General features: G+C 48.1%; 1 protein-coding gene across 1 annotated transcript in view; it reads right to left on the bottom strand.

The window, feature by feature from the left end:
- diaph3 (diaphanous-related formin 3) overlaps positions 1 to 10,546 on the bottom strand; it is a 20,297-nt gene extending 9,751 nt beyond the window's left edge. The window contains exon 1 of the mRNA XM_052507790.1: positions 10,520 to 10,546. Within this exon, the coding sequence (XP_052363750.1) occupies positions 10,520 to 10,534 (15 nt within the window). The 5' untranslated portion in view covers positions 10,535 to 10,546. The remainder of the gene's footprint in view (positions 1 to 10,519) is intronic.
- Between the last annotated feature and the right edge of the window lie 6,788 nt (positions 10,547 to 17,334).

The following is a 17,334-nucleotide window of genomic DNA, read 5'->3' on the forward strand; positions in this document are numbered from 1 at the left end:
TACACTATAACACTTAGTGACCCCATAATACACTATAACACTTAGTGACCCATAATACACTATAATACTTAGTGGCCCCATAATACACTATAACACTTAGTGACCCCATAATACACTATAACACTTAGTGACCCATAATAATACACTATAACACATAGTGGCCCCATAATACACTATAACACTTAGTGACCCCATAATACACTATAATACTTAGTGACCCATAATAATACACTATAACACTTAGTGACCCCATAACATTTAGTGACCCCATAATACTATAACACTTAGTGACCCATAATACACTATAACACTTTGTGACCCACATACACTATAATACTTAGTGACCACATAATACACTATAACACTTAGTGACCCCATAATAATACACTATAACACTTAGTGACCCCATAATACACTATAACACTTAGTGACCCCATAATACACTATAACACTTAGTGACCCCATAATAATACACTATAACACTTAGTGACCCCATAATACACTATAACACTTAGTGACCCATAATAATACACTATAACACTTAGTGACCCCATAATACACTATAACACTTAGTGACCCCATAATAATACACTATAACACTTAGTGACCCCATAATACACTATAACACTTAGTGACCCCATAATAATACACTATAACACTTAGTGACCCCATAATACACTATAACACTTAGTGACCCCATAATACACTATAACACTTAGTGACCCCATAATACACTATAACACTTAGTGACCCCATAATACACTATAACACTTAGTGACCCTATAATAATACACTATAACACTTAGTGACCCCATAATAATACACTATTAAAAACTTAGTGACCCATAATACACTATAACACTTTGTGACCCACATACACTATAATACTTAGTGACCACATAATACACTATAACACTTAGTGACCCCATAATACACTATAACACTTAGTGACCCCATAATACACTATAACACTTAGTGACCCCATAATACACTATAACACTTAGTGACCCCATAATACACTATAACACTTAGTGACCCCATAATACACTATAACACTAAGTGACCCCATAATAATACACTATAACACTTAGTGACCCCATAATAATACACTATAACACTTAGTGACCCATAATAATACACTATAACACTTAGTGACCCCATAAATACACTATAACACTTAGTGACCCCATAATACACTATAACACTTAGTGACTCCATAATACACTATAACACTTAGTGACCCCATAATAATACACTATAACACTTAGTGACCCCATAATACACTATAACAATTAGTGACCCCATAATACACCATACACTTAGTGACCCCATAATACACTATAACACTTAGTGACCACATAATACACTATAACACTTAGTGACCCCATAATACACTATAACACTTAGTGACCCCATAATACTACACTATAACACTTAGTGACCCTATAATACTGCACCATAACACTTAGTGACCCTATAATACACTATAACACTTAGTGACCCCATAATACACTATAACACTTAGTGACCCCATAATAATACACTATAACACTTAGTGACCCCATAATACACTATAACACTTAGTGACCCCATAATACTACACTATAACACTTAGTGACCCCATAATACTACACTATAACACTTAGTGACCCCATAATACTACACTATAACACTTAGTGACCCCATAATACACTATAACACTTAGTGACCCCATAATACACTATAACACTTAGTGACCACATAATACACTATAACACTTAGTGACCCCATAATACTACACTATAACACTTTGTGACCCCATAATACACTATAACACTTAGTGACCCCATAATACACTATAACACTTAGTGACCCCATAATACTACACTATAACACTTAGTGACCCTATAATACTGCACCATAACACTTAGTGACCCATAATACACTATAACACTTAGTGACCCCATAATACACTAACACTTAGTGACCGCATAATAATACACTATAACACTTAGTGACCCCATAATACACTATAACACTTAGTGACCCCATAATACACTATAACACTTAGTGACCCCATAATACACTATAACACTTAGTGACCCCCTATAACCATAATACACTATAACACTTAGTGACCCCATAATACACTATAACACTTAGTGACCCCATAATACACTGTAACACTTAGTGACCCCATAATACACTGTAACACTTAGTGACCCCATAATACACTATAACACTTAGTGACCCATAATACACTATAACACTTAGTGACCCCATAATACACTATAACACTTAGTGACCCCCCATAATACACTATAACACTAGTGACCCATAATACACTATAACACTTAGTGACCCCATAATACACTATAACACTTAGTGACCCTATAATACACTATAACACTTAGTGACCCCATAATACACTATAACACTTAGTGACCCCATAATACACTATAACACTTAGTGACCCCATAATACACTATAACACTTAGTGACCCCATAATACACTATAACACTTAGTGACCACATAATAATAAACTATAACACTTAGTGACCCCATAATACACTATAACACTTAGTGACCCATAATAATACACTATAACACTTAGTGACCCCATAAGAACAAACCATAACACTTAGTGACCCATAATAATACACTATAACACTTAGTGACCCATAATACTACACTATAACACTTAGTGACCCCATAATACACTATAACACTTAGTGACCCCATAATACACTATAACACTTAGTGACCCCATAATACACTATAACACTTAGTGACCCCATAATACACTATAACACTTAGTGACCCCATAATACACTATAACACTTAGTGACCCCATAATACACTATAACACTTAGTGACCCCATAATAATACACTATAACACTTAGTGACCCCATAATACACTATAACACTTAGTGACCCCATAATACACTATAACACTTAGTGACCCCATAATACACTATAACACTTAGTGACCCCATAATACACTATAACACTTAGTGACCCCATAATACACTATAACACTTAGTGACCCCATAATACACTATAACACTTAGTGACCCCATAATACACTATAACACTTAGTGACCCCATAATACATTATAACACTTAGTGACCCCATAATACACTATAACACTTAGTGACCCCATAATAATAGACTATTAAAAACTTAGTGACCCAATAAGTACCCTGACAATATGATAACTCACTATAACACTGTGAGTAAGACTGGATGGATTGAAACCCTTTACAGTGTGTTTTTCCCCTTCGCTCTATAACATCGTCAGCATCTCTAATTGGCTGTAAACAATAGGCCTCCATTATTAACAGTCTCTGTTCTCTTTCTGTTCATATACTCAGTGTGTGTTTGTTTGTGAGTCAAGCATCTCTATTGGCTGTACCCCATAATACACAATAGGCCTCCATTATGAACAGTCTCTGTTCTCTTTCTGTTCATGTACTCAGTGTGTGTTTGTTTGGAGTCAAGCATCTCTATTGGCTGTACAATAGGCCTCCATTATGAACAGTCTCTGTTCTCTTTCTGTTCATATACTCAGTGTGTGTTTGTTTGGAGTCAAGCATCTCTATTGGCTGTACAATAGGCCTCCATTATTAACAGTCTCTGTTCTCTTTCTGTTCATATACTCAGTGCGTGTTTGTTTGGAGTCAAGCATCTCTATTGGCTGTACAATAGGCCTCCATTATTAACCGTCTCTGTTCTCTTTCTGTTCATGTACTCAGTGTGTGTTTGTTTGGAGTCAAGCATCTCTATTGGCTGTATAATAGGCCTCCATTATGAACAGTCTCTGTTCTCTTTCTGTTCATGTACTCAGTGTGTGTTTGTTTGGAGTCAAGCATCTCTATTGGCTGTATAATAGGCCTCCATTATGAACAGTCTCTGTTCTCTTTCTGTTCATATACACTCAGTGCGTGTTTGTTTGGAGTCAAGCATCTCTATTGGCTGTATAATAGGCCTCCATTATTAACAGTGTTTTCTTTCTGTTTATCCTCCTGTTTATCGTCAGTGTGTGGTTGTGATTTGTTTGGAGTCAAGCGCTAGTGTTTGAGCTGAGTGGGTTTTAGCAGCGTTGTTCGCTCTGCAGGAAACAGAGCCGTGATCACTGCCTCTGATTAGACCATTCTGTTTCCACTCCCCTCGGCACAAGCAGACACAGATCGTCGTCAAGCCAATCGATTCACAAGAAGGGATAAAAGAGGGAAAAGGATAGCGAAGATTAGAGAAAATTACACGGATATAACTAAATTGAGGGGGAGGATGTAATTCCAGTAGCATTTCAAGACGGCGATGATGGAGTCGTAGCCAGTGGACTGTATGGATCGGGCTGGCTGGCTGGCTGGCTCAGCGTAACATTAGTGATCGGGCTGGCTGGCTGGCTGGCTCAGCGTCAGACATTGTGATCGGGCTGGCTGGCTGGCATAATACACGCTAGCGTCAGACGACTTGTGATCGGGCTGGCTGGCTGGCTGGCTCAGCGTCAGACGATTGGATCGGGCTGGCTGGCTGGCTGGCTCAGCGTCATACTACATTGGATCGGGCTGGCTGGCTGGCTGGCTCAGCGTCAGACGATTGGATCGGGCTGGCTGGCTGGCTGGCTCAGCGTCAACACTTAGTTGGATCGGGCTGGCTAAAAAGCGTCAGTGACCCAATTGGATCGGGCTGGCTGGCTCAGCGTAACGATTGGATCGGGCTGGCTGGCTCAGCGTCGATTGGATCGGGCTGGCTGGCTCAGCGTCTGACGATTGGATCGGGCTGGCTGGCTCAGCGTCAGGCCTCCATGGATCGGGCTGGCTGGCTGGCTGGCTCAGCGTCAGACGTGTTTGATTGGGCGGGCTGGCTGGCTGGCTCAGCGTGGATCTCGTTCTCGGGCGGGCTGGCTGGCTGGCTCAGCGTCAGGCGATTGGATCAAGCATCGGGCTGGCTGGCTGGCTCAGCGTCAGACGATCTGATCGGGCTGGCTGGCTGGCTCAGCGTCAGACGATTGGATCGGGCTGGCTGGCTGGCTCAGCGTCAGATAGGCCTGGATCGGGCTGGCTGGCTGGCTCAGCGTCAGACAGGTGGATTGGAGCTGGCTGGCTGGCTCAGCGTCAGACGAACAGATCGGGCTGGCTGGCTGGCTCAGCGTCAGTTTGTGGATCGGGCTGGCTGGCTGGCTCAGCGTCAGACGATTGGATCGGGCTGGCTGGCTGGCTCAGCGTCAGACGGTTGATCGGGCTGGCTGGCTGGCTCAGCGTCAGACGATTGGATCGGGCTGGCTGGCTGGCTCAGCGTCAGGCGATGGATCGGGCTGGCTGGCTGGCTCAGCGTCAAACGATTGGATCGGGCTGGCTGGCTGGCTCAGCGTCAGACGATTGGATCGGGCTGGCTGGCTGGCTCAGCGTCAGACGATTGGATCGGGCTGGCTGGCTGGCTCAGCGTCAGACGATTGGATCGGGCTGGCTGGCTGGCTCAGCGTCAGACGATTGGATCGGGCTGGCTGGCTGGCTCAGCGTCAGACGATTGGATCGGGCTGGCTGGCTGGCTCAGCGTCAGACGATTGGATCGGGCTGGCTGGCTCAGCGTCAGACGATTGGATCGGGCTGGCTGGCTGGCTCAGCGTCAGACGATTGATCGGGCTGGCTGGCTGGCTCAGCGTCAGACGATTGGATCGGGCTGGCTGGCTGGCTCAGCGTCAGACGATTGGATCGGGCTGGCTGGCTGGCTCAGCGTCAGACGATTGGATCGGGCTGGCTGGCTGGCTCAGCGTCAGACGATTGGATCGGGCTGGCTGGCTGGCTCAGCGTCAGACGATTGGATCGGGCTGGCTGGCTGGCTCAGCGTCAGACGATTGGATCGGGCTGGCTGGCTGGCTCAGCGTCAGACGATTGGATCGGGCTGGCTGGCTGGCTCAGCGTCAGACGAGTGGATCGGGCTGGCTGGCTGGCTCAGCGTCAGACGATTGATCGGGCTGGCTGGCTGGCTCAGCGTCAGACGATTGGATCGCTGGCTGGCTGGCTCAGCGTCAGACGATTGGATCGGGCTGGCTGGCTGGCTCAGCGTCGATTGGATCGGGGGCTGGCTGGCTCAGCGTCAGACGATTGGATCGGGCTGGCTGGCTCAGCGTCAGACGATTGGATCGGGCTGGCTGGCTCAGCGTCAGACGATTGGATCGGGCTGGCTGGCTGGCTCAGCGTCAGACGATTGGATCGGGCTGGCTGGCTGGCTCAGCGTCAGACGATTGGATCGGGCTGGCTGGCTGGCTCAGCGTCAGACGATTGGATCGGGCTGGCTGGCTCAGCGTCAGACGATTGGATCGGGCTGGCTGGCTCAGCGACGATTGGATCGGGCTGGCTGGCTCAGCGTCAGACGGTGGATCGGACTGGCTGGCTCAGCGTCAGCGTCAGATCGACTGGCTGGCTCAGCGTCATGGACTGGCTGGCTCAGCGTCAGACGATTGGATCGGACTGGCTGGCTCAGCGTCAGACGATTGGATCGGACTGGCTGGCTCAGCGTCAGACGTTGGATCGGGCTGGCTGGCTCAGCGTCAGACGATTGGATCGGACTGGCTGGCTCAGCGTCAGACGATTGGACTGGCTGGCTCAACGTCAGACGATTGGATCGGACTGGCTCAGCGTCAGACGATCGGTCTGGCTGGCTCAACGTCAGGCGATTGGATCGGACTGGCTGGCTCAGCGTCAGACGATTGGACTGGCTGGCTCAACGTCAGGCGATTGGATCGGACTGGCTGGCTCAGCGTCAGACGATTGGATCGGACTGGCTGGCTCAGCGTCAGGGGATTGGATCGGACTGGCTGGCTCAGCGTCAGGGGATTGGATCGGACTGGCTGGCTCAGCGTCAGGGATTGATCGGGCTGGCTCAGCGTCAGCGGATTGGATCGGACTGGCTGGCTCAGCGTCAGGGGATTGGAATCGGGCTGGCTCAGCGTCAGGGATTGGATCTGGCTGGCTCAGCGTCAGGGATTGAATCGGGCTGGCTCAGCGTCAGGATTGGATCGGGCTGGCTCAGCGTCAGACGATTGAATCTGGCTGGCTCAGCGTCAGGGATTGAATCTGGCTGGCTCAGCGTCAGACGATTGGATCTGGCTGGCTCAGCGTCAGAGGATTGAATCTGGCTGGCTCAGCGTCAGACGATTGGATCGGGCTGGCTCAGCGTCAGGGGATTGGATCGGACTGGCTCAGCGTCAGGGGATTGGATCGGGCTGGCTCAGCGTCAGGGGATTGGATCGGACTGGCTCAGCGTCAGGGGATTGGATCGGGCTGGCTCAGCGTCAGGGGATTGGATCGGACTGGCTCAGCGTCAGGGGATTGGATCGGACTGGCTCAGCGTCAGGGGATTGGATCGGACTGGCTCAGCGTCAGGGGATTGGATCGGACTGGCTGGCTCAGCGTCTCCTGCTGCACTGTGTTGTACAGAAAGACGTTGTTGGGTACAAGGATCAACAACACATGTATCTACTACGGTCCCCCTCCCTTCCTGTTCTTAAATAGCAGGTACGTGGAACAGTACAGACCTAACAGGCGACAGGGTCTGACAGAGAGCCGGGCTATAGAAGCAGAACATTCAGACAAATTGTTGGATCTGTCCTCAACAAATTGTATTAGGCTACACGGGGAGTTGACATCTTCATCGTTTTAAAATGTCTTCGCTGTCAAGAACAGCTGTTCATGTACAATCATTTAGCTTTCCTCGGGTTGCTTCCCAAACGGCACCCTATTACCTGAATACTGTAGTGCGCGACTTTTGGACCAGAGCCTTACTATGAGCCTAGGGTCAAAAGTAGGGCACTACATAGGGAATAGGGTGCCATTTGAACTCATAAACCACCGCGACTACCTAATTTTATGTCATGCTTCACCTCCAGCAGAACAGGACAGGGGGGGGAAGGGTCCACTCCACTGTCAGGCTTCACACTCAAACTGATCTGCATTTCCCTGACCGACACCACATGCACTCTGTTAGACGCTGGTCAATGGAAATGACATAGCAGGCGGGAGAGAGAGACGATGGGGGGGGCGGGGAGAGAGAGACGCGGGGGGGGAGAGAGACGCGGGCGGGGGGGGAGAGAGACGCGGGGGGGGGGAGAGAGACGCGGGCGGGGGGAGAGAGACGCGGGCGGGGGGGAGAGAGACGCGGGGCGGGGGGGAGAGAGACGCGGGCGGGGGAGAGAGACGCGGGCGGGGGAGAGAGACGCGGGCGGGGGGGGGAGAGGAGAGAGACGCGGGCGGGGGGAGAGAGACGCGGGCGGGGGGGAGAGAGACGCGGGGGGGGAGAGAGACGCGGGCGGGAGAGAGAGCGGGAGACGCGGGGGAGAGAGACGCGGGCAGGAGAGAGACGCGGGGGAGAGGCGGGCGGGGGGGGAGAGAGACGCGGGGGGGAGAGAGAGACGCGGGGCGGGAGAGAGACGCGGGCGGGGGGGGAGAGAGAGACGCGGGGGGGGAGAGAGAGACGCGGGCGGGGGGGAGAGAGAGGGAGACGCGGGCGGGGGAGAGAGAGACGCGGGGGGGGGAGAGAGACGCGGGCGGGAGGCGGGCGGGGGGAGAGACGCGGGCAGGAGGGAGGAGGGGGAGAGAGACGCGGGGCGGGGGAGAGAGACGCGGGCGGAGGGAGAGACGCGGGCGGGGGGGGAGAGAGACGCGGGCGGCGGGGGGGAGAGAGACGCGGGCGGGGGAGGAGAGACGCGGGGGCGAGAGGAGACGCGGGCGGGAGAGAGACGCGGGCGGGGAGAGAGAGACGCGGGCGGGAGGGGAGGAGAGAGAGACGCGGGCGGGAGGGAGGGACGCGGGCGGGGGAGGAGAGACGCGGGCGGGGGGGGAGAGAGGAGAGACGCGGGCGGGGGGGAGACGCGGGCGGGGAGAGAGAGACGCGGGCGGGAGAGGAGAGACGCGGGCGGGAGGAGAGAGACGGGCGGGAGGGAGAGGGGGGAGGAGAGACGCGGGCGGGGAGGGAGAGACGCGGGCGGGAGAGAGAGACGCGGGCGGGAGAGGGAGAGACGCAGGCGGGAGGAGAGACGCGGGCGGGGAGGAGAGACGCGGGCGGGAGAGAGAGAGAGAGAGAGAGACGCGGGCGGGAGAGAGAGAGACGCGGGCGGGAGGGAGAGACGCGGGCGGGAGGGAGAGACGCGGGCGGGAGGGAGAGACGCGGGCGGGAGGGAGAGACGCGGGCGGGAGGGAGAGACGCGGGCGGGAGGGAGAGACGCGGGCGGGAGGGAGAGACGCGGGCGGGAGGGAGAGACGCGGGCGGGAGGGAGAGACGCGGGCGGGAGGGAGAGACGCGGGCGGGAGGGAGAGACGCGGCTCGAAGCAGGCAGGCGGGGGAAGAATGCACTGCAGAGAGTCAGGAAGCATACTGCTCGTTACCGGAGACATACTGTAGAAACACACCACATTTGTTAACAGAGAGAGAAATGTGGGTTTGTGAGCCTCCGATGTTAGTCTGGTAATGGGAGCATCACTACTGTCGTCTGGAAACTGAACAAACATGCCATTAGTAAAGAAAGAGAAGGAAAAGAACGGGGGTTATGGAGGCAAACAGAAGGAGGGTTATGTTTGATAGAACAGACAAGGTGACAGAGAGAGAGGAGGGAAGAGGGGGAGGTAAACAGAAGGAGGGTTATGTTTGATAGAACAGACAAGGTGACAGAGAGAGAGGAGGAGGTAAACAGAAGGAGGGTTATGTTTGATAGAACAGACAGGTGACAAGAGGTGTAAACAGGGTTATGTTTGAGAACAGACAAGGTGACAGAGAGGAGGAGGGAAGAGGGGAGGCAAACAGAAGGAGGGTTATGTTTGATAGAACAGACAAGGTGACAGAGAGAGAGGAGGGAAGAGGGGGAGGCAAACAGAAGGAGGGTTATGTTTGATAGAACAGACAAGGTGACAGAGAGAGAGGAGGGAAGAGGGGGAGGCAAACAGAAGGAGGGTTATGTTTGATAGAACAGACAAGGTGACAGAGAGAGAGGAGGGAAGAGGGGGAGGCAAACAGAAGGAGGGTTATGTTTGATAGAACAGACGAGGTGACAGAGAGAGAGGAGGGAAGAGGGGGAGGCAAACAGAAGGAGGGTTATGTTTGATAGAACAGACGAGGTGACAGAGAGAGAGGAGGGAAGAGGGGGAGGCAAACAGAAGGAGGGTTATGTTTGATAGAACAGACGAGGTGACAGAGAGAGAGGAGGGAAGAGGGGGAGGCAAACAGAAGGAGGGTTATGTTTGATAGAACAGACAAGGTGACAGAGAGAGAGGAGGGAAGAGGGAGAGGTAAACAGAAGGAGGGTTATGTTTGATAGAACAGACAAGGTGACAGAGAGAGAGGGGGGAAGAGGGGGAGGTAAACAGAAGGAGGGTTATGTTTGATAGAACAGACGAGGTGACAGAGAGAGAGGGGGAAGAGGGGGAGGCAAACAGAAGGAGGGTTATGTTTGATAGAACAGACAAGGTGACAGAGAGAGAGGGGGAAGAGGGGGAGGCAAACAGGAGACTGAATTCTGAAAGAGAGAAATAGGTCTTACCATATCATCCTTCATGTTTTTAACCTGTAAATGCTAGAGGTGGGGGGCGGGGGGGGGAGGGGGCAGAAAAATAAACAAATATCAGGATATGAAACTATTACATACGCGCTGAAGAAGAAAAAAACTAAATACAAAATAAATATCTAGGGTCAAGATAAATCAATCAAGTCAAAAGTTTCATTTCAGTTTTCAGAGCAATCAAATCAAGGTGAGAACAACAGTTAAATAGACAACATGTTTGCAGAGTTAATTAATATATTGATCATTAACAGCACGGTGCTGAGTTAATTAATATGATGTCACTCCTCAGATCATTAACAGCACGGTGCTGAGTTAATTAATATGATGATCATTAACAGCACGGTGCTGATCATTAACAGTTGCTGAGTTAATTATTATGTTGATCATTAACAGCACGGTGCTGAGTTAATTAATATGATGTCACTCCTCAGATCATTAACAGCACGGTGCTGAGTTAATTAATATGATGATCATTAACAGCACGGTGCTGAGTTAATTATTATGTTGATCATTAACAGCACGGTGCTGAGTTAATTATTATGTTGATCATTAACAGCACGGTGCTGAGTTAATTAATATGATGTCACTCAGATCATTAACAGCACGGTGCTGAGTTAATTAATACGATGTCACTCAGCAGCACGGTGCTGTGTTAATACGATATCACTCCTAGAACCGAGCCTAGAACCGAGCCCTGAAGAACACCAGCAGAGAGAACAGGAGGGCCTAGAACCGAGCCCTGGGGAACACCAGAGAGAGAACAGAAGAGGGCCAACAACCGAGCCCTGGGTAACACCAGAGAGAGAACCGGAGGGGGCAACAACTGAGCCCTGGGGAATACCTGTAATTAGGAGGACCAAGTTGTTTACAAGTTTTTTTAAAAGTAGCAGACAAAAAGCTGTTAAAGAGTAAAAGTAAAAACTAGAAACACATCCACCAGGGCTCCAGAGCATTAATCTTGAACCCTGTTTTGTAGGATGAATAAGGCATGTAAATGTGGAGCTCTATTACCTGGCTGCTGTGAGCACAGAGGACATTCTCCGCTAGGTTAAACCCTGATTTCTCACTGGGCCCTGCAGAGTGTAAACGCTAGAGTCATATTCTCCTCGTGGGGAAAGAGAACACAGACGGAATTCAAAACTCCTTAACGCCAATTGTCAGGACTGTGCTCAGGGTTTAGACTATGCTAGGTGTGCTACAGAGACCGAGCCTCTGGTGTGCTATATAGAAAAATCAGGCAGTCTAAAAACTAATCCTATTGTTCCCAATGTTCATCCTCTTGGCTTTTACTCAAAATACAATCCACTAATTGAGGCAAGGGAAATGGGTTCTCGTACAGAAAGAACAGACGCAAACTGGTATACAAAATAAATAAATAAAACTCTGTTCCGCTGTTTTAAATCCTGTTTGATTTAACCCCTGGGTCTTCAGTTGCACTGTATAAATATATATATAGGGTATATGGATATCCTCTTGGGTATATATATACTGTTTGATTTAACCCCTGGGTCTTCAGTTGCACTTCATCTCATTTTGAGTGGAGTCTGGAATGAGACAGACAGACCCACACATGTAGAGACGAGGATATCCATATACCCTATATATATATACACACCAAGAGGATATCCATATACCCTATATATATATATATATAGATATATACCCAAGAGGATATCCATATACCATATATATATATATATATACACACCAAGAGGATATCCATATACCCTATATATATATATATATATATATATAGATATATACCCAAGAGGATATCCATATACCCTATATATATATATATAGATATATACCCAAGAGGATATCCATATACCCTATATATATATATATACACACCAAGAGGATATCCATATACCCTATATATATATATATATATATATATATACACACCCAAGAGGATATATCCTACCCAAGACCATCGACTCATTAACAACCATTCCAGACGGAGGAGTGTGTTTTTTTTAAACGACCACGGACACTATAAAAAAATATATTTAAAAAAGAACCAATCAACAACTTCCATCTGTGCATGAACATATTGACAAGGGGAAACAAGGTTACTATGGTTACTATGGTCACCTCGTGCTACAGCAGGAGGAGCTGAGCTACGCAGGAGAAACCAGAAGCCTCAATCAATACATCAGTCCTATAATTACCATAACATCCACCAGGCAGAGCATAAAACATGTCAACCTGTCAATGCACAACGCTAATGACTTGCTAGGATTAACATTTCACAACTTTCCATTTGGAAACAAACTACCTCTCACAAACTAAAGAGCGAGAGAGAGAGACAGACAGAAAGAGCGAGCGAGACAGAGAGAGCGAGAGAGAGCGAGCGAGAGAGCGAGCGAGAGAGCGAGAGAGCGAGAGAGAGCGAGAGAGAGCGAGCGAGAGAGCGAGAGAGAGCGAGAGAGCGAGAGAGAGCGAGAGAGAGCGAGAGCGAGAGAGCGAGAGAGAGCGAGAGAGAGAGAGAGAGAGAGAGCGAGAGAGCGAGAGAGAGCGAGAGAGAGCGAGCGAGAGAGCGAGAGAGCGAGAGAGCGAGAGAGCGAGAGAGAGCGAGAGAGCGAGAGAGAGCGAGAGAGAGAGAGCGAGAGAGAGCGAGAGAGCGAGAGCGAGAGAGAGCGAGAGAGAGCGAGAGAGCGAGAGAGCGAGAGAGGAAAGAAGGAGGGAGGGATAGATAAAAAACCCTGCCAAGCCAGGCAGAGAGGCACAGTACCCAAATGTAACATATTTCTCTCCCTCAGATCAATTCAACGATTAGCCCAGCGAGTTGAGGAAGAAATATGCGCATATATACATATGACAGGATAATTGGATGCATAATTATTGAACCTAAAAAAAAGGAAGGAGTAGTTTCTAACTCCAGCTTCAGAACACCCACAACCTGACAATTTGCAAAGACACACTTGCAGCACAACGCAGTGCCTGTGTCCTCAATGGTACCCGACTCCCCCTACATAGTGCACTACTTCTGACCAGAATAGGGTGCTGTTTGGGAAGCTTACCGTAGCTCCGCCCAAGCAAGACCTATTTCAGAACCACTAAAAAAAAAAAAAGACCCAAGGCAAGTTTTGACAGCAATTATGCATTCAATGTCATTTTTTGTCAACGATCGACTCGACACGGGGTTTTCAGAGTTTGCTAGACGCAAATAACCATCACGCGAAAAAAAAAATGTGTACGCAATCGCTTCAAGTTCTGACAGCTTTTGTCGTCAACTACTAAACGTCGTCATCAAAGCTTCTCTTGGTCCCAAAGTTGGTCCATAATTAGAAAGTTAAACTACTGACGAGACAGAAAGTCCAACTGGGCAGCTTTCAAAGTGGTTTGGAAATATTCCCGAATACTCTCCTATTAGACACAAGAGGCTCTGTCAGATCATAGAGAGGCTTGAAGGGAACCAATCAGATCATAGAGAGGCTTGAAGGGAACCAATCAGATCATAGAGAGGCTTGAAGGGAACCAATCAGATCATACAGAGGCTTGAAGGGAACCAATCAGATCATAGAGAGGCTTGAAGGGAACCAATCAGATCATACAGAGGCTTGAAGGGAACCAATCAGATCATAGAGAGGCTTGAAGGGAACCAATCAGATCATACAGAGGCTTGAAGGGAACCAATCAGATCATAGAGAGGCTTGAAGGAAACCAATCAGATCATAGAGAGGCTTGAAGGGAACCAATCAGCAGTTGAAGCAATAAGAATCAGAACCACTCTCAAATTCCCAGACAAAGATATGGATGTTTGACCATCCCATCCATGATATCAAAACCTAAAAACCACTCGTACTGGTCAGCTATAGCTCCCTTTATATTTGACATTACTCAAACATCCAATTACTAGAGGCCAATATTGAGAGATCGTGAGGCTTGCCCTACGCATATGTGAAATGACGTGATTAATGTATGTTTAGTGTCCATGATAAGGAAGCAGGTTTAGGTCACGGGGTTCTCAACGTGTTTTGGCCCACAGCCCCATGTTGATATCTGAAAGGGAGATACCCAGTCAGTTGTACAGCCGACTTCACATAGATATGAACTGGTGAAGTATCCCATGACTTAAAAATGGTGCTTTCAAGAAATCTAAGAACTCTGAAAAAATATGATGTCAAATCATGACGTCAGTTTTCTACAGGTCTGAAAGTCGGAGTTCTAGAACGAGAGTTCTAGAACGAGTCCGGGGTTCCAGAAAGAGAATTCCAGAACGAGTCCGGGGTTCCAGAAAGAGAGTTCCATAACGGGTCCGGGGTTCCAGAAAGAGAATTCCAGAACGAGTCCGGGGTTCCAGAAAGAGTTCCAGAACGGGTCCGGGGTTCCAGAAAGAGAGTTCCAGAACGAGTCCGGGGTTCCAGAAAGAGAGTTCCAGAACGGGTCCGGGGTTCCAGAAAGAGAGTTCTAGAACGAGTCCGGGGTTCCAGAAAGAGAATTCCAGAACGAGTCCGGGGTTCCAGAAAGAGAGTTCCAGAACGAGTCCGGGGTTCCAGAAAGAGAGTTCCAGAACGGGTCCGGGGTTCCAGAAAGAGAATTCCAGAACGAGTCCGGGGTTCCAGAAAGAGAGTTCCAGAACGGGTCCGGGGTTCCAGAAAGAGAGTTCCAGAACGGGTCCGGGGTTCCAGAAAGAGAGTTCCAGAACGGGTCCGGGGGTCCAGAAAGAGAGTTCCAGAACGAGTCCGGGGTTCCAGAAAGAGAGTTCCAGAACGAGTCCGGGGTTCCAGAAAGAGAGTTCCAGAACGGGTCCAGGGTTCCAGAAAGAGAGTTCCAGAACGAGTCCGGGGTTCCAGAAAGAGAGTTCCAGAACGAGGCCAGGGTCATGACGATAGATGTAATATGAGAATGTATGTCATTTGGTGGTCATGACGAAAGATGGAATATGAAAATGTATGTCATTTGGTGGTCATGACGATAGATGGAATATGAAAATGTATGTCATTTGGTGGTCATGACGATAGATGGAATATGAGAATGCATGTCATTTGGTGGTCATGACGATAGATGGAATATGAGAATGTATGTCATTTGGTGGTCATGACGATAGATGGAATATAAGAATGTATGTCATTTGGTGGTCATGACGATAGATGGAATATGAGAATGTATGTCGTTTGGTGGTCATGACGATAGATGTAATATGAGAATGTATGTCATTTGGTGGTCATGACGAAAGATGGAATATGAAAATGTATGTCATTTGGTGGTCATGACGATAGATGGAATATGAAAATGTATGTCATTTGGTGGTCATGACGATAGATGGAATATGAAAATGTATGTCATTTGGTGGTCATGACGATAGATGGAATATGAGAATGCATGTCATTTGGTGGTCATGACGATAGATGGAATATGAGAATGTATGTCATTTGGTGGTCATGACGATAGATGGAATATGAGAATGTAATTTGGTGGTCATGACGATAGATGGAATATGAGAATGTATGTCATTTGGTGGTCATGACGATAGATGGAATATGAGAATGTATGTCATTTGGTGGTCATGACGATAGATGGAATATGAGAATGTATGTCATTTGGTGGTCATGACGATAGATGGAATATGAGAATGTATGTCATTTGGTGGTCATGACGATAGATGGAATATGAGAATGTATGTCATTTGGTGGTCATGACGATAGATGGAATATGAGAATGTATGTCATTTGGTGGTCATGACGATAGATGGAATATGAGAATGTATGTCATTTGGTGGTCATGACGATAGATGGAATATGAGAATGTATGTCATTTGGTGGTCATGACGATAGATGGAATATGAGAATGTATGTTGTTTTTGTTTTGTTATTAAAGGTTAATAGATGACGTTATTACAAAAACATTGTAACTGTACGTTGTGTGGAAAATGTCCAAATCAAAGAGAATGTTTTGGTAAAGATGAAATGTGAAGTTAGTTGTCTAAAATTGGATTTCAGTCAAATCTAGATTCTTGCCCTTAACTTGGTACGCCCAGAGAATTGCCCTAAAGGCGGTGACGCCCACTTCTGACCCGAGGGTATAAAACCTGTGAGTGAAGAACAGATCAGACTAATGACCTGAGAGAGTCAGGACACCCGTTTAACGTCCCATCTAAAAGACGGCACCCAACACAGGGCAATGTCCCCAATTCACTGCTCTGGGGCATATTTTCATTTATTAATTTTAGACCAGAGGAAACAGTGCCTCCAACTGGCCCTCCAACACCACTTCCAGCAGCATCTGGTCTCCCATCCAGGGACTGCTGCTGGCATTGCAAACTAAAGCTGCTCCCTGTATAAAACAGGTCCCAATGGTCCCTGGTCAAATTACATTCTAGAGACAGTCTCATCCCGGAAATATATCATAATAATTTAACGGTTATGTGACTGGTTATTTTTATTTTCGTCGTCTTCCATAAAACATGGGTTACACGTTGTACGTTCAAATTATGACGGCCCCGACAATATCCGCCAATCGCTATCCTCCAACACTATCCGCCAACCGCCATCCTCCAACCGCTATCCTCCAACCGCTATCCTCCAACCGCTATCCTCCAACCGCTATCCTCCAACCGCTATCCTCCAACCGCTATCCTCCAACCGCTATCCTCCAACCGCCATCCTCCAACCGCCATCCTCCAACCGCCATCCTCCAACCGCCATCCTCCAATTAATTATTCCGAAAGGTCAACATTGCAACTACAACGTTCCTTCCCCACTGTGATAGAAAGACAGTTGTTTTTCCCCCAGTTACTTTGAGAGAGCGTGGGGGGGGGGGCATATCAATCCACATTGCAGGGAGCC

The sequence above is a fragment of the Oncorhynchus keta genome, unplaced genomic scaffold (assembly GCF_023373465.1).
Source record: "Oncorhynchus keta strain PuntledgeMale-10-30-2019 unplaced genomic scaffold, Oket_V2 Un_contig_3152_pilon_pilon, whole genome shotgun sequence".
Classification (NCBI taxonomy): Eukaryota; Metazoa; Chordata; class Actinopteri; order Salmoniformes; family Salmonidae; genus Oncorhynchus; species Oncorhynchus keta.